The 27,449-nt window shown below is 38.2% G+C and overlaps 1 protein-coding gene across 1 annotated transcript in view; it reads left to right on the forward strand.

Annotated features, from left to right (window-relative positions):
• The window catches only part of SPATA1 (spermatogenesis associated 1), a 53,822-nt gene that overhangs the window by 3,706 nt on the left and 22,667 nt on the right, over nucleotides 1-27,449 (forward strand). Inside the window, exons 2-9 of the mRNA XM_060202258.1 lie at nucleotides 1,251-1,357; nucleotides 6,089-6,206; nucleotides 9,909-9,962; nucleotides 10,056-10,287; nucleotides 20,304-20,424; nucleotides 21,658-21,718; nucleotides 23,321-23,432; nucleotides 24,598-24,723. Of these exons, the coding sequence (XP_060058241.1) occupies nucleotides 1,251-1,357; nucleotides 6,089-6,206; nucleotides 9,909-9,962; nucleotides 10,056-10,287; nucleotides 20,304-20,424; nucleotides 21,658-21,718; nucleotides 23,321-23,432; nucleotides 24,598-24,723 (931 nt within the window). The remainder of the gene's footprint in view (nucleotides 1-1,250; nucleotides 1,358-6,088; nucleotides 6,207-9,908; nucleotides 9,963-10,055; nucleotides 10,288-20,303; nucleotides 20,425-21,657; nucleotides 21,719-23,320; nucleotides 23,433-24,597; nucleotides 24,724-27,449) is intronic.

Here is a 27,449-nt window from a genome sequence, read left to right on the forward strand (position 1 = left end):
TGATAGGCAAATCTTACTAAATAACACTATATTCGTTATAATTGTTCTGTATTTATTTGAGTTATCTGAATATCCTTTAAAAATGTTTTATTTATTTTTTACTTTTTAATAAATTCATTTATTTACCAGAGCACTGCTCAGCTCTGGTTTATGGTGATGCGGGGGATTGAACCTGGGACTTTGGAGCCTCAAGCATTAAAGTCTCTTTGCATAACCATTATGCTACCTATCCTCACATTTTTTTTATTTGATTGGATAGAGACAGAGAGAACTAAAGGGGGAGAAAAAAGATAGAGAGAAAAAGAAAAAGACATATCTGAAGCAGTAATTCACCGCTTGTGAAGTTTTCCCCTGAAGGTAAAGACCTGAGGCTTGAACTCTGGGCCATACACATTCAACCAGGTGTGTTACCACCAAGCCCCCTCTGAATATTCTTTTAAATACAAGGACTAGTTGATATCATTACAAAAAATTAGTAGAAGTGAAGATAATATGGATAAGCTTACAGAACCTCTACAAGAATAACTATCCCGGGAGCCAGGCAGTAGCGCAGCGGGTTAAGTACGTGTTGTGCGAAGCGCAAGGACTGGCCTAAGGATCTGGTTCGAGTCCCTGGCTCCCCACCTGCAGGGGAGTCACTTCATAGGTGGTGAAGCAGATCTGTAGGTGTCTTTCTTTCTCTCCCCCTCTCTCTCTTCCCCTCCTCTCTCCATTTTTCTCTGTCCTATCCAACAACAATGACAATTACAACAATAAACAAAGACAACAAAAGAAAATTAAAAAAAAAAGAATAACCATCCCTTTTGCCTGATCACCGACCAAGTTATATAGATACTTAATGGAATTATAGAAGATAAAAATATTCCCAAACTACGTTATGCTTGTTTTTCCAGGCACTCATCAAAACTATGTTAGGGAGACAACTATAAGAGGAGAATTTATAACTGTACCCCAGTGGAACTGAAAATATGAAATATGGATGGTAGGACTTCCACTGGAATTTTTATTTAGGCCACAGAAAGAACACTTTGTATAGGAGTGTTGGAAAAACATGTGGTCACATCTGTGACATGGCTTCCAAGGTAAAATGCATTCCAAGTGTAAAGTAGCCAAGTTAAAAATTGTGCCACTTTATTTTTTGTTCAAAGGAATGCATATATTAGGTGTTGAACAAACCTGAAATTCTAGAGGATATCAATGGAATTTTTTTTTCAATTCAGGTATTTTAACTGCTGTTATTCTCTATTTAGTTGGTGGAGCTTCATGTTTTTTATGTTCCTGAAGGATCGTGGAATTATAGGTTAAATACCATTTCAATAGAAGTTGTTAACAAGTTCATTTCAGCTGGATTTATAAGGCAAGTACTGAAAAGTCATATAACAGTAGGCCTTTTTGTCTGTAGAGAAAAATATTTTCTAGAAACTTAAGAAATTATAAGTGAAAAATACCTTATTCATTAATGAACAGTTTCTTTTAGTTTTATTTCTATGATGATAATAATAATATTGCTGTTATTGTTATTATTTTCTTTTGATTTATTTCTTTATTTTTATTTAAGAAAGGATAAATTAACAAATCCATAGGGTAGGAGGGGTACAACTCCACACAATTCCCACCACCCAATCTCCATATCCCACCCCCTCCCCTGATAGCTTTCCCATTCTCTATCCCTCTGGGAGCATGGACCCAGCGTCATTGTGGGTTGCAGAAGGTGGAAGGTCTGGCTTCTGTAATTGCTTCCCCACTGAACATGGGCATTGACTGGTCGGTCCATACTCCCAGTCTGCCTCTCTTTTTCCCTAGTAGGGTGGGTCTCTGGGAAAGCTGAGCTCCAGGACATATTGGTGGGGTCTTCAGTCCAGGGAAGCCTGACCGGCATCCAGATGACATCTGGAACCTGGTGGCTGAAAAGAGAGTTAACATACAAAGCCAAACAAATTGTTGAGCAATCATGGACCCAAAGCTTGGAATAGTGAAGAGGAAGTGTAAGGGGGGTACTCACTGCAAACTCTAGTGTACTTCTGCTTTCAGGTATATATTTTGCACTAGTTTATGGATACGTGTGAACATATGTTCTCTCTCACAGAAACTGGTGTATATCTAGGTTTGGGGACTTTGTTAGAAAGTGAACCACCTGGGATGGAATTAGAGAATACCATGAAAGGAAAGGTCTCACCCAAGTAATGAAGCTGAAGTCTCCACACGTGAAGTCTCTGGACACAGTCTGAGCTGAAGCATGTTGAGGTGGCAATCGTTGCTTTGATTAGGTTGCGATCGGCAGATGCAATATTATTTGATATGGATTGGGAGAGGCATATGGGAAAGTGGGCCCTATCCAAAGATTCCAGGACTGGGGGAAGTAGAGGCTCTCTAGTGGAGATGTGAGGTTCCTGCTGTCTTAGGGTTCAAAAAGACAATCGATAGTTAATGTTATCATCACATTATTTGGTAATTGGGTTAACTTTGAAAAGTCCTTTTGTTAGGGTTTGCTGTACAGTACCCAGTATCTTGTATATAGCTGTGCTATTGGTTGCTTCTGATCTACTTGGTCTAGGCTTTTGAGAGAATCCGCATATCAAATACACAGCCTATATATTAAAAAGACTCAGTCTGTGTTTTAAAAACTTCGAGACATACAATTGATTTTCCCCCTCTCATATTAATTAACTAGTGATGTATATGACTACACTTTACTAGGAGTGTACATAAACACCATTCCCACCACCAAAAGACTGTGACCCATCCCTCCCACCCACCACTGGCCCAGGAAGCTGCATGTCTACCCCTCACCACAGGGTTTTTACTTTGGTTCCCTACTTACAATTTAGTCAGGTCCTGCTTTTAGTTTCCCTTTCAGATCTTCTTCCTCAACTTCTGTTGAGGAGTGGGATCATCCCATACTCATCTTTATCTTTCTGACTTAGCTCACTTAACATAATTCCTTCTAGCTCTGACCAAGATGGGTCAGAGAAGGTGGGTTCATTGTTCTTGATAGCTGCATAGTATGTTATTATTTTCTATGAGGGTTATCATTGGTGCTGGGTACACTACATATCATTGCTCCTGGTGATCATGTTTTCTTCTTTCTTTCTCTTTTACTGAAAAAGTTGGAGAGAGATGAAGAGGGGAGGGAGAGAGCAAGAGGAGGAAAGACACCTGTAGATTTCTTCACTGCTTGTGGGGAATAGAGGCTTGAACCCAGTCAACAGGTTTCTAACTTAAAGAATAGTACAAGTAAATAATGTGATGTAACAGGTAAATCAAACAGTGCTATAGGAATAGACATCACTGCCACCCAGAAAATAGTTCATTACATTGTGGTTATACACAATGAGAATTTTTTTTTTTTCCTTCTTTCTTTTTTTTTTTTTTGTATGTATGTATGTATGTATGTATGTATGTTTTTTTTTTTTTTTTTATTTAAGAAAGGATTAATTAACAAAACCATAGGGTAGGAGGGGTACAACCCCACACAATTCCCACCGCCCAATCTCCATATCCCACCCCCTCCCCCGATAGCTTTCCCATTCTCTATCCCTCTGGGAGCATGGACCCAGGGTCATTGTGGGTTGCAGAAGGTAGAAGGTCTGGCTTCTGTAATTGCTTCCCCGCTGAACATGGGCGTTGACTGGTCGGTCCATACTCCCAGTCTGCCTCTCTCTTTCCCTAGTAGGGTGGGTCTCTGGGGAAGCTGAGCTCCAGGACACATTGGTGGGGTCTTCAATCCAGGGAAGTCTGGCCGGCATCCTGATGACACCTGGAACCTGGTGACTGAAAAGAGAGTTAACATACAAAGCCAAACAAATTGTTGAGCAATCATGGACCCAAAGCTTGGAAAAGTGGAGAGGAAGTATTAGGGAGGTACTCACTGCAAACTCTAGTGTACTTCTGCTTTCTTACTTTGGTGCCATACTCCAAACTCAGTCAATTTCTGCTTTGCGTTTCTACTTTTTTTTTTTTTTTACATGCATAACATTCCCCAGATTCCCATTTAACAATACAACCCCCACTATTTCATTGAGAATTACAATGAGAATTAGTAGAGAAATTATGTAAAATTAAAAACCTATTGAAGAAGTATGAAGAGTGATTAAACCAGCATATTAAAAATGACTTTCTCCTGACTTGTACAAAAATAAAAACACACAAAGCTGGTGAAGTAGCTTACTTGGATAATAAAAAGTGCTATGGTCTGTCTGTCTCTCTCTCTCTCTGCCTCTAAAAAGAAAAAGAAACAAACATATAAACATTTGTATGATAGATATATAATTACATGTATGTATATATATATTTTCACATTTACTGAAATTCATGGGACTATGTGATTAAACTGCCTTTAAAAACATTTTTTTTTTTTAATTTAGGGGCGAGGAGGTAGCGCAGTGGGTTAAGCGCACATGGCGCAAAGCTCAAGGACTGGCTTAATGATCCCAGCTACCTACCTGCAGTGGGTCATTTCACAAGTGGTGAAGCAAGTCTGCAGGTGTTTATCTTTCTCTCCCCTTCTCTATCCAAAGTCCCCTCTCTCCCCACTTCTCTTGATTTCTCTCTGTCCTATCCAATAACAATGGCAGCAGTGTCAACAATAATAGCAACAAGGACAACAAAAGGGAAAAAAATGGCCTCCAGAAGCAGTGGATTCATAGTGCAGGCACTGAGCCCCAGCCATAACCCTAGAGGCAATAAATACAAACATACATAAATAAATTTTTGTTTAATATTTAATGAGAAAGATAGGAAGAGAGAGAGAGAAAGAACCAGATATTGCTCTGGTACATGCACTGAGTTTGGTCGTCCTGCTTGAAAGTCCGGTGCTTTATCCTCTGCACCATCTCTCAGGTCACAGACTGCCTATTGTTAATTCTTTCTGAGCACACTTAAATCTTTTAATATTTATTTGTTTGTTTGTTTGTTTTGATACTAGAGTTATCACTGGGGCTCAGTGCCTTCTTTCTTTCTCCCTTTCTTCCTTCTTTCCTTTCTTTCTTTCTTTCTTTTACTAGTAGGGGGTGTAGTACGAGGTGTAGGAGAGGGAGAGATTATGAGTAGATAGCTGCCGTACAGTCAGTCCCACTACTCGTGAAGCTTCCCCCATGGAAGTCAGGAGCTTGAATCTATACCCTCGCTCTGGTTGCCTATGCAAGCCACTGGGTGCACCACTGCCTGGCCCCTTTCTTGATCTTTTTAAAAGCACAATAAGTAGCCTTCTTTCAGCTATGGAACACATCAGTTACACTTGAGGATCTTTGTATTTACTGTTCCTTTCACCTAGAATGTTATTTCTGTCTTCACGTATGCTCTTTTGTTTCCATTAGTCTTTACTCAACTTTTTCTTTTTAAAAAAAACTAATATCTCTATTTTTAATTGCAGCTACAAGTTCTTTCTCCCTTTTGTACTTCATTTTTCTCTGTAGTACTTAGCAGGATCTCATTACATATTTATTTATTTATTTTTTTCTCTGCTATTGTTGACTTTTTTCTGTTTTATTGACTGTTGTACTCCCATCCTTTATGATGGACACACTGAGGCAGGTGCTTCATAAGTATTTGTTGATTTAATCTCTTCCATAAGGACCTAGGAAAACAAGAACTAAGATCAAAAGCAAATGTAATGACTTAGATTTGAAACATCAAAGAATGGAGTATTCCTAGCGAGCATAGATGTGTCCCTTGACATTTGATCATCAAAGATGATTTAATCAATAACTAGCCATATCAAAGTTGCACAATAACAATCTATAGATAAGTCATTCTTTAGCATGTATAAAAGCATATAAACTCTGAAGCAAAGTGTTATTTTACCAATAAAATTTGGCGGTGAGTGAGGAAAATAGACAAGACAAACCTTTTCCTCTACAGTACAACTGTCCGTCTGTATAATTTTTAAAGTCAGAGCTTTAATCATTTGTTTAAAATGTTTACTGCATGACTGCTAAGTGCCAGAAAATATAGAAGCAAAATACATTAAGCTATCTATGACACAACAAACTAGCATTTATGTTGGAGACTGTGACTAAAATGACTAGATGTCTAGTATAGTTGCAGCCTATTTCATTTTACATTGTGCGACAATGTCGTGATATTCCAGAGTATCTCCTCACCTTACTTTGCAAGCCCTGAGGGAACGTCTTGGTGAGTTCCTTGGGGAAGATGCTGTTGCAGAAAAATTTTTATTTCTGAAGTGCATTGGCAATAATCTAGCTGTGGTAAGTTGTTATTTTTGTCATTGTTTATTGTGATTAATAATAAGTTACAAGATGATTTTGGTCTTATTTGATTAAAGTATATCTTTAAAAATATTTATTTATTGGATAGAGATGGCCAGAAATGTAGAGGGAAGTGAGAGAGACAGAGAGACAGAGAGACCCTCACCCCTGCTTCACCACTTACAAAGCTTCTCCTCTGCAGGTGAGGACCAGGGGCTCAAACCTGGGTCCGTGTGCATTGTAACATGTGCGCTCAACCAGGTGCACCACCACCCAGCTCTAAAGTATATCTTAATACATTGTGTTTCTTAAATGCTTATCTACTCAGTTCTTTGATATATTATTGGATTCAGTCTTAATGCAACTATTACCAATAGTACAGATCTTCAAGAAAAGATGGATATAGTTGGTATATTTCCAAGCACTAAATGATGGGAGTATTTTTACATGTAAATTTCCTTGGGAAGAAGTCAAATTGTAACTAAGTGCATCTGGTAGAAAGCACATAGTACAATGCACAGGGATCTTGTCCCTGCCCACAGAAGGAAAGCTCACAGGTGGTAAAGCAGTGCTGCAGGTGTCTCTCTCTCTCCCCTTCCCTCTTGATTTCCAGTATCGATATCCAGTAAATAATAAAACAAAAATTAAAAGATGTAATAATGTAAGTCCTACCTAAAATTTAAATGACAGTGTTTCAAAGCTTTCTTTCTTTTTTTTTTTAATTACTTATTGCACGTAGGATTGTTTCACATGGGGCCAAGTGGTGGCTCACCTGGTTAAGTGCACAAGGACCAGGTTCAAGCCCCTGGTCCCTACCTGCAGAGGGAAAGCTTCACCACTTGTGAAGCAGGACTGCACTCTGTCTCTCTCTCCCTCTCTCTCTCCTCCTCCAGATCATTTCATCACAAATAAGGCTAAGTTGGGGCTTAAACAACAAGATTTTTTTTTTAGAACACAAATACTTACTAAAATGCTATCACTCAACTCATAAGAGCATTGAGACTCTCCTGCTTGAGGTTCCCAGTTCAAGCCAGGGTACTGTATGTACTTCTCTCTCTTGATTTCTTTCTGCCTCTATCCAATAATAGCAATAAATAATAATTAAAAGAATTAAGTAACTTTAAAAAATATTTTCACATCAAAATTCTTATAGTATGTCTCATTGTATTTTGTTTTGTGGGTTGATGTATCTTATTAGAGATCAAGGAACTTACTTAAGAAATCGTTAACATCTACAAAAAAAATAGGTTCATACAGAGAGAGATATGTACAGTACTGGGGCTTGAACTGGGAACCTCAATCATGAGAGTTCCAATGATCATGTCAGTGGAGTGACAGCATTTAAACAAGTATTTGTGTTTCCCTCCCCCCCCAAAATCCTGTTTTTGAGCCATAACTTAGCCTTACTTGTGATGAAATGATCGGGACTCTGTGAATTGTCGTTGTTGTTAATTTGGTATCAGCTGTTACCTGTGAGCACTTCTGCTTGTAGTTTCTATGACTTAGTGGTGGTATTTCTCCATCTCTATCTCGTCATCTTCAGAGAGTGAGTGTCTCAGGGTAGCTTTTTTTCCCCCCTCTCAGATAGAGATAGAGATGATGAAGCAGAGAGACAGGGTGGGAAAGGCTACTGCACTAAAGCTTCCTCCAATATGGTGAGAACGGGGCATCATTGCTCAGAGGTCTCCCGAGTCCAGCTTTTAAAAATCTGTTTCTAAATAACAATTTATTGTTATTTGATTTTTGCTCTGGGCTCTCACACTGTTCCCATTGGATTTTTTTTTCTTTTAATTTCACTTGAGAATTGGAGAGACACACAGAGAGAGAGAGCGTCAAAACACCACCCCCACTGTTCCTAGAGTTTCCCCAAGTACCCACGTGTGCTGCTTCCAAGTGGTACCTGGAACTGGAACTTGAATCTTTTCTTGCATGCGGAAGTGTGTACTGAGCCCAGTTTTTAAATTGTTTTTATTTGGAAGCAGGGAGGGGCCAGGCATTGGTGTACTGGTTGAAAACACACACTGCAGTGCTCAAGGACCTGGGTTCAAGCCCATGGTCCCCATCTGCAGGGGGTTAAGTTTTAAAAGTGGTGAAGCAGGGCTACAAGTCCCTTTCTTCCTTCCTTCTTTTATCTTTCATTCTTTCCTTCCTTCCTTCCTTCCAACCTTTTCCTTTCTTCTTTTTTTCCCTTCCTTCCTTCCTTTCATTCTGTCTTTTTGTTCTATCCCCTTTTCCTATCAGTTTCTCTCTGTCATTATCAAATGAAGCGAGGCATGGTTTCAGTTATCTGAGAGAGAAGAGGGGAAAAAAGGAAAGACACTTGGAAGTAGTAATAGGTGTAGGGGTGAACTAGAAAGGAAGTGAAGATAGGACTGTTTAAAAAAAAATGAGGAGGGGTGGGTGGTGGTGCACCTGGTTGAGTGTACATGTTACAGTACACAAGGACCCAGGTTCGAATCCTCAGTCCCCACCTGCAGGGGGAAAGCTTTGTGAGTGACAAATCAGGGCTGCAGGTGTCTCTCTTTCACTCCCTCTATCTGCCCCTCCCCTTTTGATTTCTTCTGTCTATCCAATAAATAAACAAAGATAATAACAAAAAAATTGATGGGGAAATATCTACATAGATATAGATATCAGATAGCTATAGAGTCAGTCCATATCTGTAACCTTGAGAGAACTTACTGCAGTTTCCAGTGGAGGTGATGGGATACAGAACTCTGGTGGTGGAAACTACATGGAATTATACCCCTGTTATCTTACAATTTGGAAGTCAATATTAAATAACTAATAAAAATAGAGAAAGTGTTTTTTAAAAAAAGAAGCAGGGAAAAAAGGAGGGAATAGATACAAAAAAGTAACTATTTCAGTACTTCTCCACCATCATGGAGGAGCTCCTCTTGTATCAGGGGTACTCGGACTCAGACATGGGACCATGCTCATGACCAGAAACACCCTCCCCGAGGCCAGGCCCTCAGGTTCATTTCCTTACTCAAGACTTTCCATATTGAAACTTAGTAACAGGCAGTCTATACTGCTCCACTCCAGTTAAAATATTGTTTCATGATTATGTATTCACATGATTATTTACTATCTAACTGCTCTGTGAGCAGGGACTTGATTCACTGCTGCCTTTATAACCAGTGTCTAAGACAACATGTTTAGTACTTGAAGGCATTTCAGTGCTTATTGAAAAAATTAAATAATGAAGGTTAATGGAGAAAAGTAAGCACCCCCTGCTCCCCACTGATTATTACAGATTTTTGCAATAGGCAGCTCAAGTTCAAGTTCTTGTCATTAAAGTTGCAAGTAGCCTGCTAGGATGCTAGCATGATGATCTTTAAATTCATTTCAGTTAAATGAAGAAAAAAAAAATCTCATAACTTTGGGTTTCTTTTCCGCATGATATATGAAATTATCAATCACAGAAACAGCTTGAACACTAGACCCAGATTACCTGACTTTGAACCACATGACAGTAACCTTTAATTGTAAATCTTGGCCAACTTAGTTAACATCTCTGTATCAATATTGTTGTCTGTGATATATAGATTACAATTTCTAGAACCTAAATTTTAGATTCTGCCTTTCACATTAGTTTTCTGGGTCACATATGTGTGTCCTTTGCAAAAAGAAAAATGTAGGCGTAAAAATAATTGGAAAATGTTATAAACGCTTTAATTTTTTTTTCTCATCTATTTCTAGGTGAAGACAAAACAAGAATCAGAACTGAAACTTAAATCATTTGTTCCACCATATGTATGTGACAAGATACTTTAAACTCATACTAACCTTGAACTTCACTGTTATAAAATTACAAACTAATATATTTTATAATTTTCTGTGTTTTAGGCTCTGCAGCCAGAATTATATTTGCTTCCTATAATGGATCATTTAGGAAATGTTTATTCAATGTCATCAGCAGTTTCTTTGGATGGAAGGCAGGTCATTAATGGTGTTGCAGAGGCAAATGGAACAGCCCAGGGGCCAGCTAGTGTATTTTTGCCAAAGGATGAAACCGAAACAGATCCCAGTCTTACAGAAAACACTTTGAAAGAGTTTCATAACCCAAGTGAGGATGAAGGTGATTTTAACTGGAATGGGAGAGACAAAGTAATTATTGTCATACATTTCAGTGATGGCGTCAATAAGCAGATTCCTGGGTAAATCTAGTCTCATAAATGTGGCAGATGCAAAAGGAAAGCTGCAATTCAGTTTGAAAATTTGTAAAGTTGTTTTGCTTTGTGGGGGAAAAATATGTACTATTTGAAAATAAAGGTCAAAGCAAAATATTTACAATATTTAAACTCTACCATCTCTACTTCTTCCATAATAGTTTCAGGTAACAGGGAAAGCTGGAGGGCAGGGCATGTGCTTAGTAGAGCACAGTTTACATGCACAGGGATCCACATTCAAACCACCCTTCCCTCGCCCACCTGCAGAGGAGAAGCTGAATGAGCAGTACTGCATGTGACTCTTTTTTTCTCCCTTTTCTGTTTCTCTCTGTCTCTCTTAGGAAAAGAAGGGAAGTGGTGGTAGAGGGAGGAAAGGGAAGGAGGCAGGGGCTGGGCAGATAGCATAATGGGTATGCAAAATGCCTTTCATGCCTGAGACACCAAAGGTTCAATCCCTAGCACCACCATAAGCCAGAGCTGAGCAGTGCTCTGGTATAAAAATAAATGAGGGGGTCGGACAGTAGTGCAGTGGGTTAAGCGCAAAACAAAAAGGAAAATAAATAAACATTTAAATAAATAAATAAATGAAAATTTCTTAAAGAAAAAAAAAGAAATATGGCCACCAGGAGTTGTGGGTTGGTCATGTAGCCATTAAGATCCAGTGATAACTCTGGTGATGATTCTAAATTAAAAAAAAAAAAATTATTTAAGTTGAAGCCAAAGAAATTGATTACTACATAAAAACCTTGATATTACTTAAAGTCCAAAAGAAGAACTTTGAACATATCCCAAATCCTGAATAAAGACTTCATCTAGGAAAATAGTGTCAAACTAGAGTAAAAATAACATTCATATAGGGAGACATTTGCATTTCAAAGAATGAGAAATGTCTGCAGCCTGGGAGGATACACCACCAGACCTGCTAGTTTAGGTCCTGGATCCCCAGTATCAAGTGGGTTATAGTTCTGCTCTAGTTCAGTCTGTCTTCCTTTCTCTTTTTAGCAAATAAATATCCTAAAAGTTAAAAAGCAAAGAATGTAAATTTCTATCTAATTATACCCATCGGTTTACTGATAATTAGTCTTCCAAAAGTAGCTAGTAACAAATAAATGAAACATATTATTAAAGCTGGTACTGTAGAAATTCGTTGAAAAAATCCAGTTGTAATTTTTACCTTGTTAAACACAGAAAATAAGCTATTTATGATAAAAAAGCAAATAAAACAAAACACTCTCCTCCCCTCCCAGCCAATGACAACATCCACTACAGTAGAAAAATACCTGTTCTTAAGAGATGCATTTTTCTTCATCTCCAATTACAGTAGTTCTGTATCTGAAGTTAATGCTACACTTAGTGATACTTTCGCACTTCGTCTAATCTCAGGAACAGTTACTAGTTATTATTCTGACATTATTTGCCATTTTGAATGAGGCCCGTGTGCTTTTTTGCTTGCACTAGTGACACACTCTGTGAGAGACTTGACTTCCTTCTCTCTCTAGTCATGTCTGCAGTTTAGGTACTGCTTTCCAGTCCAGGGTACCAGCTTAAGGTGAAGGAGGAAAAATGGGGTTTTGCCTGGGAAATAAAATTAAAAATTCAGGGTGGATCTCAGTATGTGCTTATTTTAAAAGCATCCATGAGTATAAAAATAGCAATAAACATATATATAACAATTGTACCATATCTAGAGATAGCTCCTGTTAGTATTTTGGTGGATAGAAGTACCAGCCACCGAAGTACTACTGTCAGTATTATAATTCAGAGACAAGAAGAGGGAAATGGAATTTTGTGAAGTACAACCAGAGAGGAACTGCAAGAGCCTTGATTGCAAAACTGAGTTTTGTATGTGTGAGAAGTCATCTGTGAGCTCTTCTGGGTGACTTAAAATTTTTTTTTTAAATATTTATTTTCCCTTTTATTGCCCTTGTTGTATTATTGTTGTAGTTATTATTGTTATTATTGATGCCATTGTAATTGGATAGGACAGAGAGAAATGGAGAGAGGAGAGGAAGACAGAGGGGGAGAGAAATATAGACACCTGCAGACCTGCTTCACCACCTGTGAAGCGACTCCCTTGCAGGTGGGAAGCCAGGGGCTCGAACCGGGATCCTTATGATCTTTATGTCCTTTTTTTTTTTTTTCCAACAGAAGAAAGTTTATTTAGAACCAAATAAACACAAGCCAAGAATAATCAGGAAAACATGAGTTTTCAAGTGCCTTTTTAAAGTGATCTTTCAAATGTTAACTAGGTATAACACAAGAAGATACTATCAGAAGAAATATTTTGTTGAATAAATTAGCACTCTCCTTTTTTTTTAAATAATTTATTTCTTTATTGGGGAATTAATGTTTTACATTCAACAGTAAATACAATAGTTTGTACATGCATAACATTCCCCAGATTCCCATTTAACAATACAACCCCCACTATGTCATTCATCATCTTTCATGGACCTGTATTCTCCCCACCCACCCACCCACCCACCCCAGAGTCTTTTACTTTGGTGTAATACTCCAATTCCATTTCAGGTTCGACTTGTGTTTGCTCTTCTGATCTTGTTTTTCAACTTCTGCCTGAGAGTGAGATCATCCCATATTCATCCTTCTGTTTCTGACTTATTTCACTCAACATGATTTTTTTCAAGGTCCATCCAAGATCAGCTGAAAACAGTGAAGTCACCATATTTTACAGCTGAGTAGTATTTCATTGTGTATTTATACCACAACTTGCTCAGCCACTCATCTGTTGTTGGACACCTGGGTTGCTTCCAGGTTTTGGCTATTACAAATTGTGCTGCCAAGAACATGTGTGTACACAGATCTTTTTGGATGGATGTGTTGGGTTCCTTAGGATATATCCCCAGGAGGGGAATTGCAGGGTCATAGGGGAGGTGCATTTCTAGCCTTCTGAGAGTTCTCCAGACTGTTCTCCACAGAGGCTGGACCAATTGACATTCCCACCAGCAGTGCAGGAGGGTTCCTTTGACTCCACAACCTCTCCAGCATTTGCTGCTGTTAGCTTTTCTGATGTCTGACATTTTCACAGGAGTGAAGTGATATCTCATTGTTGTCTTGATTTGCATTTCTCTGACAATCAGAGACTTGGAGCATTTTTTCATGTGTTTCTCGGCCTTTTGGATCTCTTCTATGGTGAATATTCTATCCAAGTCCTCCCCCCATTTTTGGATGGGGTTATTTGTTGTCTTGTTATTGAGTCTGGCAAGCTCTTTATATATGTTGGTCATTAAACTCTTATCTGATGTATGGCATGTAAAGATCTTCTCCCATTCTGTGAGGGGTCTCTTGGTTTGGGTAGTGGTTTCTTTTGCTGTGAAGAAGCTTTTTAATTTGATGTAGTCCAATAGGTTTATACTTGCCTTAGTCTTCTTTCTAATTGGATTCTTTTCATTGAAGATGTCTTTAAAATTTATTCGGAAAAGTGTTCTGCCAATATTTTCTTCTAAGTATCTGATAGTTTGTGGTCTAACATCCAAGTCCTTGGTTCTCTTGGAATTTACTTTTCTATTTAGTGAAATACAGTGGTTCAGTTTCATTCTTCTGCATGTTTCAACCCATTGTTTCCAACACCATTTGTTGAAGAGACTCTGCTTTCCCCATTTAATAGTCTTGAGCCCCTTTGTCAAAGATTAGATGTCCATAGGTGTGGGGCTTTTTTTTTTTTTTTTTTTTTTTGCATTTCTATACACAGTGTGTTGGGGGAAAGAGAAAGTAAGGAAACAACCCAAATAAACCCTGACCCCTCCCCCCAAAAAAAATACCTTGGAGTAGGGCTAGAGGGATATCGTTTTTAGCTTTGTTCTATTCTCCTAAAAAAAAAGAAGTGAATGCCAATATTTTCCTCTAAGTATCTGATAGTTTCTGGTCTAACATCCAAGTCCTTGATCCACTTGCAATTTACTTTTGTATTTGGTGAAATACAGTGATTCAGTTTCATTTTTCTGCATGTTTCAACCCATTGTTTCCAACACCATTTGTTAAAGAGACTCTGCTTTCCCCATGTAATAGTCTGGGCCCCTTTGTCAAAGCTTAGATGTCCATAGGTGTGGGGCCTCATTTCTGGGCTCTCAATTCTATTCCACTGGTCAGTGTGTCTGTTCATATTCCAGTACCAAGCAGTTTTGATGACAATGGCCCTATAATACAGTTTGAGATCTGGGAGTGTGATGCCTCCGGTTCTGTTCTTTTTTCTCAAGATTGTTTTGGCAATTCTAGGTCTTTTCTGGTTCCAGATAAACATTTGTAGCTTTTTTTCTATTCTCCTAAAAAATGTGCTTGGGATCTTGATGGGGATAGCATTAAATTTGTAGATGGCTCTGGGTAATATATTCATTTTGATGATGTTAATTCTTCCAACCCATGAACATGGAATATCTTTCCACTTCTTTGTGTCTTTTTCAATTTCTTTGAGTTAGTGACTCATAATTTTCAGTATACAAGTCTTTCACTTCTTTGGTTAGGTTTACTCCTAGATATTTTATTGTTCTGTTGCTATAGAAAAAGGAACTGATTTCTGGATTTCAATTTCTTCTTAGTGTTTGCATAAAGGAATGCCACTGACTTTTGAATGTTAATTTTATAGCCTGACACATTACTGTATTGCCTGATGATTTCCAAAAGCTTCTTGCTGGATTCCTTAGGTTTTTCCATGTATACTATCATGTCATCTGCAAATAAGGAGAGTTTGACTTCTTCTCTTCCAATCTGTATGCCTTTAATTCCTTGCTCCTGCCTGATTGCTATGGCAAGAACTTCCAACACTATGTTGAATAGTAATGGTGATAGTGGGCAGCCCTGTCTAGTACCTGATCTGAGGGGAAATGCTTCCAGTTTTTCACCATTGAGTATGATGTTGGCTGTAGGTTTGCTATATATAGACTCCACTATCTTCAGGAATTTTCCATCTATTCCCATTTTTTGTAGTGTTTTGATCATAAAGGGATGTTGGATTTTGTCAAAGGCTTTCTCTGCATCTATTGATACGACCATGTGATTTTTGGTCTTGCTTTTGTTGATGTGGTGGATCACATTGATTGATTTACGTATATTAAACCAACCTTGCATGCCTGGGATAAGCCCCACTTGGTCATGATGAACAATTTTTTTGATATACTGCTGTATCCTGTTGGCTAGAATTTTGTTCAATATTTTCACATCTATGTTCATCAGAGATATTGGTCTGTAGTTTTCTTTTTTGGTTGTGTCCCTGTCTGCTTTTGGTATCAGGGTGATGTTGGCTTCATAGAAGCTGGCAGGGAGTATTCCAGTGTCTTCAATCTTCTGGAAGACTTTTAAAAGTAGAGGTATTAGTTCTTCTTTGAAAGTTTTGTAGAATTTATTTGTAAAACCATCTAGGCCAGGACTTTTATTTTGGGGAAGATTTTTGATAACTGTTTCAATTTCATTAGCTGTGATGGGCCTGTTCATGTTATCCACTTCCTCTTTACTTAGTTTTGGAAGTTGGTAGGTATCTAGGAAATCATTCATTTCTTCCAGGTTCTCTAGCTTGGTGGCATATAGTTGTTCATAGAAGCCTCACATGATATGTTGAATTTCTGCAGTGTCTGTTGTGATATCTCCTCTTTCATTTACTATCCTATTTATTTGGGTCTTCTCCCTTTTTTGTTTTGTGAGTCTGGCTAAAGGTTTGTCGATTTTGTTTACTCTTTCAAAGAACCAACATTTACTTTCATTGATCTTTTGTATGGTTTTCCTATTCTCAATGTTATTTATTTCTGCCCTAACTTTAGTGATTTCTGTCCTTCTGGCTGCTTTAGGATTCCTTTGTTGTTCTTCTTCTAGGTCTTTAAGATGTGCAATCAGGCTGTTTATTTGTGCTTTTTCTTGTTTCCTAATGTGTGCTTATATAGCTATGAACTTCCCTCTTAGGACTGCTTTAGCTGTGTCCCAAATATTTTGATAGCTTGTGTCTTCATTTTCATTGAACTCTCAAAACATTTTGATTTCTTCCTTGATTTCCTCTTTGACCCAGAAGTTGCTAAGAAGTGTACTGTTGAGCTTCCACATTTTGGCACTGTTACTAATCTTTTGTTGATTGTTAAGTGTTAGTTTAATTCCACTGTGGTCTGAGAAGATGCTTGGGATGATTTCAGTGCTCTTGAATTGGCTGATGCTGTCTTTGTGGCCTAACATATGGTCTATCCTTGAGAATGATCCACGTGGATTTGAGTAAAATGTGTATTCCAGTTTCTTGGGATGAATGACTCTGAAAATGTCCAATAGTTCTAGTTTATCTATCTCTTCGTTTAGCTCCCTTATGTCTTTACTGATTTTCTTCCTGGATGATCTGTCAAGTTGAGATAGTGGGGTGTTGAAGTCCCCTACTATGATTGTGTTACTGTTAATATATTGCTGTAGCTCTTTCAGTAGAAGTTTGATGTATTTAGATGGCTTCTCATTGGGTGCATAGATATTAATAATTGTTAAGTCCTCTTGATTGACTGATCCTCTGAGCATTAAGTAGTGTCCATTCCTATCTTTTTTAATCTTATCTATTTTAAAGTCTATCATGTCAGATATGAGAATAGCTGTTCCTGCCCTTTTTTGTGGGCCATTGGCTTGTATGATAGTTTTCCATCCTTTCACTTTAAGTCTGTGTTTGTCTTGTTGCGTTAGGTGAGTTTCCTGTAGACAACATATTGTTGGGTTGTGCTTTCTGATCCATCTTCCTACTCTGTGTCTTTTAATAGGTGAATTCAGGCCATTGACATTTATTGATATCAAAGACTGAAGATATTTTAACGCCATTCTTGTAGAGTTTTAGAGTGTTTTGATATATGTCCTATTTGTGGTGGTCTGGTTGTTTATAGGAGACCTTTCAGAACTTCTTTCAGCTTGGATGGACCTTGAAAAAATCATGTTGAGTGAAATAAGTCAGAAACTGAAGGATGAATATGGGATGATCTCACTCTCAGGCCGAAGTTGAAAAACAAGATTAGAAAAGAAAACACAAGTCGAACCTGAAATGGAATTGGAGTATTACACCAAAGTAAAAGACTCTGGGGTGGGTGGGTGGATGGGGAGAATACAGATCCATGAAAGATGATGAATGACATAGTGGGGCTTGTATTGTTAAATGGGAATCTGGGGAATGTTATGCATGTACAAACTATTGTATATACTGTTGAATGTAAAGCATTAATTCCCCAATAAAGAAATAAATTATATAAAAAAAAAAAGAACTTCTTTCAGGGCAGGCTTGGTGATGGTTGCTTCCTTCAACTGTTGCTTGTCTGAGAAGGTTTTGATGCTTCCATCTAGTCTGAATGACAGTCTAGCAGGATATAGTATTCTTGGCTGAAAGCCTTTCTCATTGAGCACTCGATAGATATCTTGCCATTCTCTTCTGGCCTGTAGTGTTTGTATGGATAAGTCTGCTGCCAATCTTATGGGTTTTCCTTTGTAGGTGACTCTTTGTTTTTCTCTTGCAGCCTTGAGGATCCTTTCTTTATCCTTATTCCTTTCCATTCTAAGTATGACATGTCTTGGTGTCTTTAGGTCTGGGTTAATTCTGTTTGGGACCCTCTGGGCTTCTTGAATCTTTATGTCTTTGGTGTTGTCTAGACTAGAGAAATTTTCAGCTATTATGGCCTGGAGAATGCTTTCTTCCTCTCCTTCTCTTTCTTCCTCTGGTAAGCCAATAATGCGTATATTGTTTCTTTTGAAGTCATCCCATAGGACTCTGTTGTTGTTTTCAGCATCTCTTAATCTCTTTTTGAGATCTCTTACTTCTTTTTTAGTTGTCTCTAATTCATCCTCAATCTTGCTAATTTTGTCTTCAGCCTCATAGATTCTATTCTCTCTGCCCTCTACTGCCTTCTGGAGTTCATCTATTTTGTTGCCCTGCTCTGATACTGTTTTAGCTTGTTCAGCTAGTTGCCTTCTTAGCTCAATGATTTCAGCTTTCAGCTCTCTAATAACCATGAGATTATTAGAATTTTCTTCCATATTCTCATTTGTTGTTCCTGCATTTCTGATTACAATTTTTTCAAATTCTTTACTCACTCCTGTTATTATTTCCTTAGCTAATGTTTGGATGTTGAACTCGTTGTTTTGTGCTTCACCCTCTGGAGGACTTTTTGCTGGACTCTTGTCCTGGTTCGAGTCTCCAATATTTTTTCTTGTTGTTTTAACCATTTTATATATTATGTTATGAGTTCCCTTTATCAGTACTTTTCAAATTATTGATCACTATTGCCTGGATTGACTTGTGTCTAAGTAATTTAATTAAAGGGTTTACCGTGGTGGAAGTTAACAGTTTTTGCAATCCCTGAGTTGGAGCTCAGTGATGTAAAAGCCTCTTTTTTTTTTCTTCCCTGTAGGCTATGGGAGCCTGAGGGCTTTTAAACTATCAATAGGCTTCTTAGCTTAATCATTGACTCCTGACCAAGAGATAAAGCAGGGTGTGGGCAGAGATAATCCAGTGGTTATGCAAAGAGACTTTCACAGCCCCTCAGCTATGCCACCGAGGTGTAGGTCTTCTCCTGAGTTTCCCGGTTAGATCTCTGTCTCCTGGTGTCCCTCCCTGTTGCTGCTCCAGATTCTGAGGGTAGTAGCAATGGAGACTGAGAGTTGCACTTGGTGAGTCTCTGGGGAGTCCTTTCCTCCCTTCAGCTGTCCCCTTGTTGTGGAGCAGACTGGAGATAGTGTCTCCACTGATAAACTGTTGAACTGTTAGCAGTCACTTAATCTCTCCTTAGGCCCCTCTCTCCTCTCTGTCACCAGCCACGTGTGTTTGTACTCACGGGTGATTTACTGGGTTCCTGTGGTCATTCTAGTCCTGTCTTGTTTTGGTCCGGGTGGTCTCCTTTGGTATTCCTAGTTGATCCAGGAGAGGAGAGGAGAGGAGAGGAGAGGAGAGGAGAGGAGAGGAGAGGAGAGAAAGAGATCTGCTGCTCGTAGCTCCGCCTCCGGAAGTCGAATCTACGTCAATCCTTGTGCTTTGCACCAAGTGTGCTTAACCAGCTGCGCTACCGCCAGACTCCCAACTTTTTTTTTTTTAAAGATTTTATTTATTTATTAATGAGAAAGACAGGAGGAGAGAGAGAAGGAACCAGACATCATTCTGGTACATGTGCTGCCAGGGATTGAATTTGGGACCTTCTGCTTGAGAGTCCAATGCCCCATCCACTGTGGCACGTCCTGGACCACAATTATGTAGTTTTTCTATATGAAAAACGCCAATGACATAAAGAGAAATTTTATAAAGTATGTGAAATAACAAATGACTTTTTGTGCAGTGCATTTATACCAACATTTTCTAGCAAAAGTTTCTTAAAATACTACTACAAAAGATATTTTTCAGGGACCAGGAAGTGGTGTACCTAGTTAAGCACACATATTACAATGCACAAGGACCTGGGTTTAAGCCTCTGGTCCCCACCTGCAGGGGAAAAAAACTTCAGGAATCATGAAGCAGCACTGCACGTGTCTCTCTGTCTTTTTCCCTCTCTGTCTCCCTCCATCCCCTCTAGAGTTCTCTTTGTCTCTATCTGGTAATAACTAAATAAATTTATTTAAAAAGATGTCTTCACAGAAACTTTTTGAAGACAGTTAAGACTGAGTAAAGTCCAACTTGCCCCCTCTTGCCAATTCACACTTTAAATAAAAACAGAAACCCTGCAATAGAAATGTGTTTGTAGTTATGTATCTGCTTGGGGTTGCTTAATCTGATTTCCCCCCAACAGAATTAAGGAATGATTTTTCCTTTTATATAAAGTAATATTTAATAAATTGAGTTTGCAAAGCATGCCTTCTATCATATATATGTGATAGTCAACGTTTATAGAAATTTTGAAACAAAATGAGTATATTATGTTGTAAAAGTAAACTTTTATTTTGGTATTTTCTTAATATTATTCACTTCATTTGCTATGGATGATATCAGTATCCATTGAAGAGAATACCACTGCCAAAGAAAGCCTGGCTGGTAAAAAGGAAAATGGAAATTCGGAACTTCCCGGGTCATTGGAAGACTCAAATAAAGATCGCTCTAGCAACAAAAAAAGGTAATTGAATATATATTTAAAATGTCAACACACAGAGACATGTATTCCAAATGCCACATTCTAAGCTCTGAGAGAAACAGTAATATTAGTTATTGAGAGAAGCTGAGGGCTGGCAGGGAAGTTCACCTGGTAGTGTGTCTGTTCTGTCATGAGGAGGATGCCAGTTTGGGCCTGGTTCCCATCACACATGAGGGAGCTTTGGGGCCATGCTATCTTTCTCTCTCTTCCTCTGTCTCTTTCTATCTGAAAAAGTCACCTCAGAGGAGTGAAAGCCTGGTGATGACAAAATTTGAAGAGGAGCAGGAGAAGGGGGAGGGGACAGAGCGAGAGGGAGAAAGTCACAGAGCACTGAAGTTTCCTGCAGCATGTGAATGCAGGACTCAAAGCTAAGTCAAGACAGGAGCACAAGCTACCTTGTTGTCCCTGACCTTCGTTATATGACAACACTTATTTCCAGTACAAAAGATATTTTATTACTTAAACATATTTCTGTTGAAATTTTTTTATTACTAAGAGGAAAACTTAAGGCAGAATTTATTTTATTTTATTTTATTTATTTATTTTGCCTTTCTTACAAACAATCAATTTTTCTGCCCCTTTAGATTCTTTTTTTGGGTAGACTAATCAATATGTTTGAGTTTTATGTCAACTTATTTCAGAGTTATAATACTTAACAGTTTTGTGAAAATTTTTTTTTTAAATTAAGACAACCAGATTTTTAAAAATATTTTTTTACTTATTGGATAGTGACAGAGAACTTAAAATAGAAGGAGGAAAAAAGAGAAGGGGAGAGAGGGAAAGAGAGAGATGGAGAGAGAGAGAGAGACTTGTAGCACTGCTTCATCTGTCATGAAGCTTCCCCTGCAGGTAAGGATCAGCGCCCTGAACCAAAGTCCTTCAGCATTGTAACATGTGCCCTCTACCAGGCCCACCACCACTGGCTACTAGACAACTGTTAGATTTTATAAACATCTATGTTTCTATTTATTTTACTTTGCCATAGATATTTGATTATGATTTAGCTGTAAAACAATGAAACATGATTTTATTACTCAGGCTAGATGTAGTTTATATTCACCATGAATAAGTTTGGAAGATATAATTATCTCAGGCTGACTTAAGTTTTTTGATGTCATATTTGTATTTACAAAATAGCAAATAAGACCAAATGTGAAAAATTAGTGTTCACGAGATCGCTTTTAATATGACCATCATATCTGTCATTTCTTACAGTCAATTACTTTGGAAAGATGAAGATGATAGAGTTTCTGTCACTGGAAGAGAGAGCAGTCTGGTATGATTTAAAATATTATTTAAATCTGATATTGGCCATTATTGTATCCTCAATGTCTATCTGATCTATTCGTTTCTATTTTAAATATTTTCCTTATTTTATTTTAATGAGAGACAAGAAGGAAAGAGACCAGAGCACTGCTCAGCTCTGGCGTGTGACAGTGCTGGAGCTTGATGTGGGTACCTCAGAGCCTCCCTCGGGCTTCAGTCTTTTGCAGAACCACTGTGTTACTCCCCAGCCCTGACCTTATTATTTCCTCCTACTTTCCTGCTATTTTTTATTCTCCCTTATCCTTACTATATTTTTTTGTTCATATGTTCACTTTCAAGAACTTCTACTAATTTGTTGAGACAGTTTATTTTGCCCTTTAGTTTCACCAAACTTCATTTCATATCTTCCTATTATTTTTCCATTTCCAATTCTGACTTTTGGTGTTTGTTGATATCTAAAAATACTTATAATTCTTAGACTTTTCTCTGCTTCATGATTGCCTATTTTGTTTTGTCTTCTCATTCTGAAGGGTTTTTGAAAGTAACTCTGGATGCTAGTTTGTTTTGTAGATGTTATCCATGTTTATTTGTGTTTTGTGTTGGGTCTTTATACCAGTAATAACAGTTTTTTAATTTATTTTATTTATTTATTTTTGCCTCCAGGGTTATTGCTGGGACTCAGTGCCTGCAATATAAATCCAATGCTCCTGGAGGCCATTTTTTTTCCTTTTGTTGCTCTTGTTGTTTTTCGTCGTCGTTGTTACTATTATTGTTGTTATTGCTGTCGTCGTTGTTGGATATGACAGAGAGAAATGGAGAGAGGAAGGGAAGACAGAGGGGGGAGAGAAAGAGACACCTGCAGGCCAGCTTCACCATTCATGAAGCGACCCCCCTCCCCACAAGTTGGGGGCTTGAACCAGGACCCTTAGCCAGTCCTTGCACTTTGCGCCACGTGTGATTAAGCCTCTGTGCTATAGCCTGGCCCCGTTTTTGTTTTTGTTTTTGTTTTTGTTTTTAGGAAGAACAGGGAGTGCTACTTGTTGGCTTTCCTGCTTCTTAGATCAGAAACACCCTCTCCTGTTGTGATAATGGAAATGTAATGTTTAAAAATATATGGGTCCTCTTGGGTATGGGATCTGCTTTCTTTAGATTCTTTTCTACTAACTTAATTCAGCAGAGTTCTCACTTCAGCCACTTGCAAGTTTTCACATACCTTATACCCATGATTGTTATGCTTCCACAGCATTTTTCTGTCTCAGAAGCTGTAAGTTCCCTTGACTACTACCTCAGTCTTCCTACATGTTAGAAATATCTTTCTCTTGGCTTCTTCATAGAGACTGCTCTGTCTTACCATCTCTGATCCTTATTTCATTATTCCACTGCAGCATTCAGGGACCTCTCTTCCCAGACTAAGCTGTGGTTGCTTGCTATTTTCTATAAATGTATAATTCATGTCTGATTCTGTCCCATCAGATGTGAAATCCTGAGATCACTCTATTAGTTTCGGGTGTTTATTTCCCATGTACACATTGGAAAATTAAAAATAATATACTGCTACTGAAAAATGTTGTGTCACTCTACTGATCTTAGTGATTTTCACGTTTGTCTACAGATGGGTAAAAAAGAGTATATCACCCTTCCAGATCTTTTTGATTACTCTTCATCTTCTTGTCATCCTGTTCTTTCGCCAGGAATAAGTGATATCTCTTTGTTACAAATAGAGAGTAAGTATGGTGACACTGTAAGTACAGATGAGTCTGTGAGATAAAGTTAATAAGGAATCAGTGTTTACTGGGGAAAGAGAGTTCATTTGGAAAGCTAACAAAAATTCGAGAGATGAGTGATGGTTACATTATATAACATTGCAAATGTAAGTAAAGAAGTTGAAAGATGCATTGAAAGTGGTTGAAATGATAAATGTTATGCACATTGTATCAGGAAGTAAAAAAAATCAAGTCTATAAATTTTATATTGATGGTAGAATGTACTGTCACTAAAATATTTCTGGATTTAGTTATATACTCTGAAATATACATTTTTCTTTTTAAAAGTATTTTTATTTATCTCTTACTGGATAAAGACAGATGGAAATTGAGAGGGGAGGGGCAGATAGAGAAGGAGAGAGACCCCTGCAGCTCTGCTTCACCAGTTGTGAAGCTTTCCCCCTGCAGGTGGGGACCAGGGGCTTGAACCTGCATCATTGATCACTGTAGTGTGTGCACTTAACCAGGTGCGCCACTGCCTGGCCCCTGAAATATACATTTTCCATGTAAAATGTAAGTATAGTAACTTTGGACCCAAGATAATTTACTAAAAAGTCCAACCCAGAAATATACATACATGAAAATTACCTAATTCTAGAGCTATGTGTAAATGCAGAAGAAATGTACTTACACACACACACACACACACACACACACACACACACACACACACACATATCTCCTATACAAATATATAAATTCCATTATGTTTCACTCTTTTTAATTTTTTAATCTTTATTTATTTATTTATTGGATAGAGACAGCCAGAAATCCAGGGGGGAGGGGGTGGTAGAAGAGAGAGACAGAGAAGATACCTGTAGCCCTGCTTCACCACTCCTGAAGCTTTCCCCCCTGCAGGTGAGGACTGGGGGCTCAAACCTGTGTCCTTGTGCACTGTGATGTGTGCGCTCAACCAGGTGCGCCATCACCCGGCCCCTATATTTCACTCTTAAAAACTGAAATGATTTTTCAATTTCCAGTGGTGGCAAAAGCAATACTGCAACAAATGCAGATTTGGGGGTAAAGTTTATTCCTGCTGTCTTACATACTTTTAAGCTTTAAATTCTGTATACGAAGCATCTTTTAGTTTTCAGAAATAGTTGAATGTGGGTTATACTCATTTTAGGAGAGGAGATTATCGAACAGATGGAACAGGTAAAGGAAGAAAGGCAGTATTTGGAAAGAATTAGAGAAGAACTAATTAAAGAAGTTGAAAAGCTGTTTGAACAGAATAAGTTGAAGCGATGTCATGGTAAAGTTTACCACATACCTTTTATCACTATAAAAACTTGCTGTATAGAATTTATGTTTTTAGAATAAATAATGAAACTATAACTTATATTTAATATTTTACTGCTATAATTTAAGTGCTACACCTTTGATATTAGTTAACTATAGCGTCTTATTTCAACTTCTCCAGTAAAAGCAGCATGCTTATACATGTTTCTATAAAATCTTTGGGGGGTGGGCAGGCAGTGGTACCTGGATAAGTGCACAGAGTATGAATCTCAAAGATCTGTGCAAGGATCCGGGTTGGAGGCTCCATTCCCCACCTGCAGGGGGAACACTTCACAAGTGGGGAAGTAGGTCTGCAGGTGTGTCTCTTTCTCTCTCCCTCCCCTCTCTGTTTCTTTCTGTCATATCCAACAAAATGGGAAAAATGACCACCAGGAGCAATGGTTTTGTAGGGCCAGCACTGAGCCCCAACAATAACCCTGGAGGCAAAATAAATATTTGTTGTAACTAATATGCATTTATTATTTACTGGGTTTTTTTTTTTTTTTTTTTTTTTGGTTTTGTTTACCAGAGCACTGCTCAGCTCTGATTTATGGTGGTATGGGGAGTTGAATCTGGGACACTGGCGCCTCAGGCATGAAAGTCTTTTTGTATGATTATGCTGTCTCCTTTGCCCCTTATTACATTCACTACTAAATATATTTTTAGTATCTGCTCGAGTTAACTATCATTGTATAGGCTGAAGAAACACTTGCACACAGATACACTCTTATTCCTGCCCTCAAAGAGTTTATATTCCAGTGAGGAAAAGATAATCAGATGAAGTAGGAATGATTTATCTCGACAAAACTGATATAAGAATTAAGGAATCTTATGTATTGAAATATAAAGTCAGCACACCTGCATGGAAGAGGTCAAGAAGATTGGAGTCCAGGGGGAAATGTTGTATATGCTGTGATCTGAAGTGTGCTGCTTGGTATAATATGTTTTCATGTATGTTTGTCCTTTCTTTTCCTTTTCACTTCTTTACTTATTTATTCATTTATTGGACAAGAACAGAGAGAAACACATGGAAGGGGGAGCTGTAGAGGAAGAGAGAGAAAGAGAGATATGCTTCACCATTCAAGTAGCTTTTGCCTTGCATGTGGTGACATTCGATCTCAACTGAGTGTGCCACCCCAGGCCCCTACCTTTCTTTTCTACTTCTGTATCTGCTCCTTTTGTATCTGCTGTATCTGCTCCTTCTGTATCTGCTCCTTCTACTTCTGTATCTGTCTGCTCCTTCTCTCCCCTCCTTTCAAACTCACCTAGCCATTTTCTTCCAGTCATTTAATTTCATTTTAAAGATTAATCATTTGAGAAGCCTTCCGTGAACCCGTTAGACTCCCCTATATGCTTTTGGTATTGTTTTTTTGTTTTTCATATTTTATTTATTTATTTATTTACCTTTTTTTTTTTGTCTCCAGGGTTATGGCTGGGCCTCAGTGCCTGCACTACAAATTCACTGCTTCTGGAGGCTGTTTTTTCCCTTTTGTTGCCCTTGTTATTTATTGTTGTTTTTATTATTGTTGTTATTGTTGTTGTTGTTGGATAGGACAGAGAGAAGTCAAGAGAGGAGGGGAAGACAGACAGGGAGAGAGAAAGATAGACACCTGCAGACCTGTGAAGCGACTCCCCTGCAGGGGGGGAGCCGGGGACTCGAACCGAGATCCTTATGCCAGTTTTTGTACTTTGCACCATATGTGCTTAACCATATGTGCTACTGCCCAACACCCTATTTATTTATTTATTGGATAGTCAGAGAGAAATCTAGAGGGAAGGAGAAGATAGAGAGGAAGAGAGGCAGGGAAACCTCTGCAGTCCAGCTTCACTGCTTGCGAAGCTTTCATCTTGCAGGTGGCGACAGGGGAGGGGGGATGGGGTGAAGGCAGGGTCCGGAGCTTGAACCAGAGCCCTTGGGCACTATAATATTTCCACTCAGCCAGATGTGCCACCACCCGGTCCCTGGTTTACTATTCTTTTCTCTCAGAATTACTTTGACTAATCATGATCTTTTCGGGTCCTATATGCATTTTAGAATTGTTCTGTTACTTTGAAAACTACCGCTGAGACTTGGTAAGGATTGCATTGAATTTATAAATTGCTTTAAACAAGATGAAATTTTAACAATGTTTATTCTCCCAAACCATGTACATGAAATATCCTCCCATTTCTTTCCATTTTACTCTTCCTTCTAATAATGCCTTATAGTTTTAATTGAAAGATCTCAGATCTCTTGTATTTGACTTATTTTAAGGCTCTTTCTTTCTTTTATCAAAGCACTGCTCAACTCTAGATTTTTTTTTTTTTTAAATCAAAGCACTGCTCAACTCTGGCTTAATATAAGGTACAAGGAATTGAGCCTGGGATCTTAGAGCCTCAGGCATGAAAGTCTTTTGTATAATCATTACGATATCTCTCTAGTTTCCCCTCAGATCAGGTACTAGACAGGGCTGCCCACTATCACCATTATTATTCAGCTTAGTGTTGGAAGTTCTTACCATAGCAATCAGGCAGCAGCAAAGAATTAAAGGGTTATAGATAGGAAGAGAAGTTAAACTCTCACTTTGCAGATGACTTGATGGTATACATTGAAAGACCTAAGAATCCAGCAGGAAGCTTTTTGGAAATTATCAGGCAATATAGTAAGGTGTCAGGCTACAAAATTAACATACAAAAGTCAGGGCATTCTTCTATGAAAAC

This window comes from Erinaceus europaeus, chromosome 11, assembly GCF_950295315.1.
Source record: "Erinaceus europaeus chromosome 11, mEriEur2.1, whole genome shotgun sequence".
In the NCBI taxonomy this organism is placed as follows: Eukaryota; Metazoa; Chordata; class Mammalia; order Eulipotyphla; family Erinaceidae; genus Erinaceus; species Erinaceus europaeus.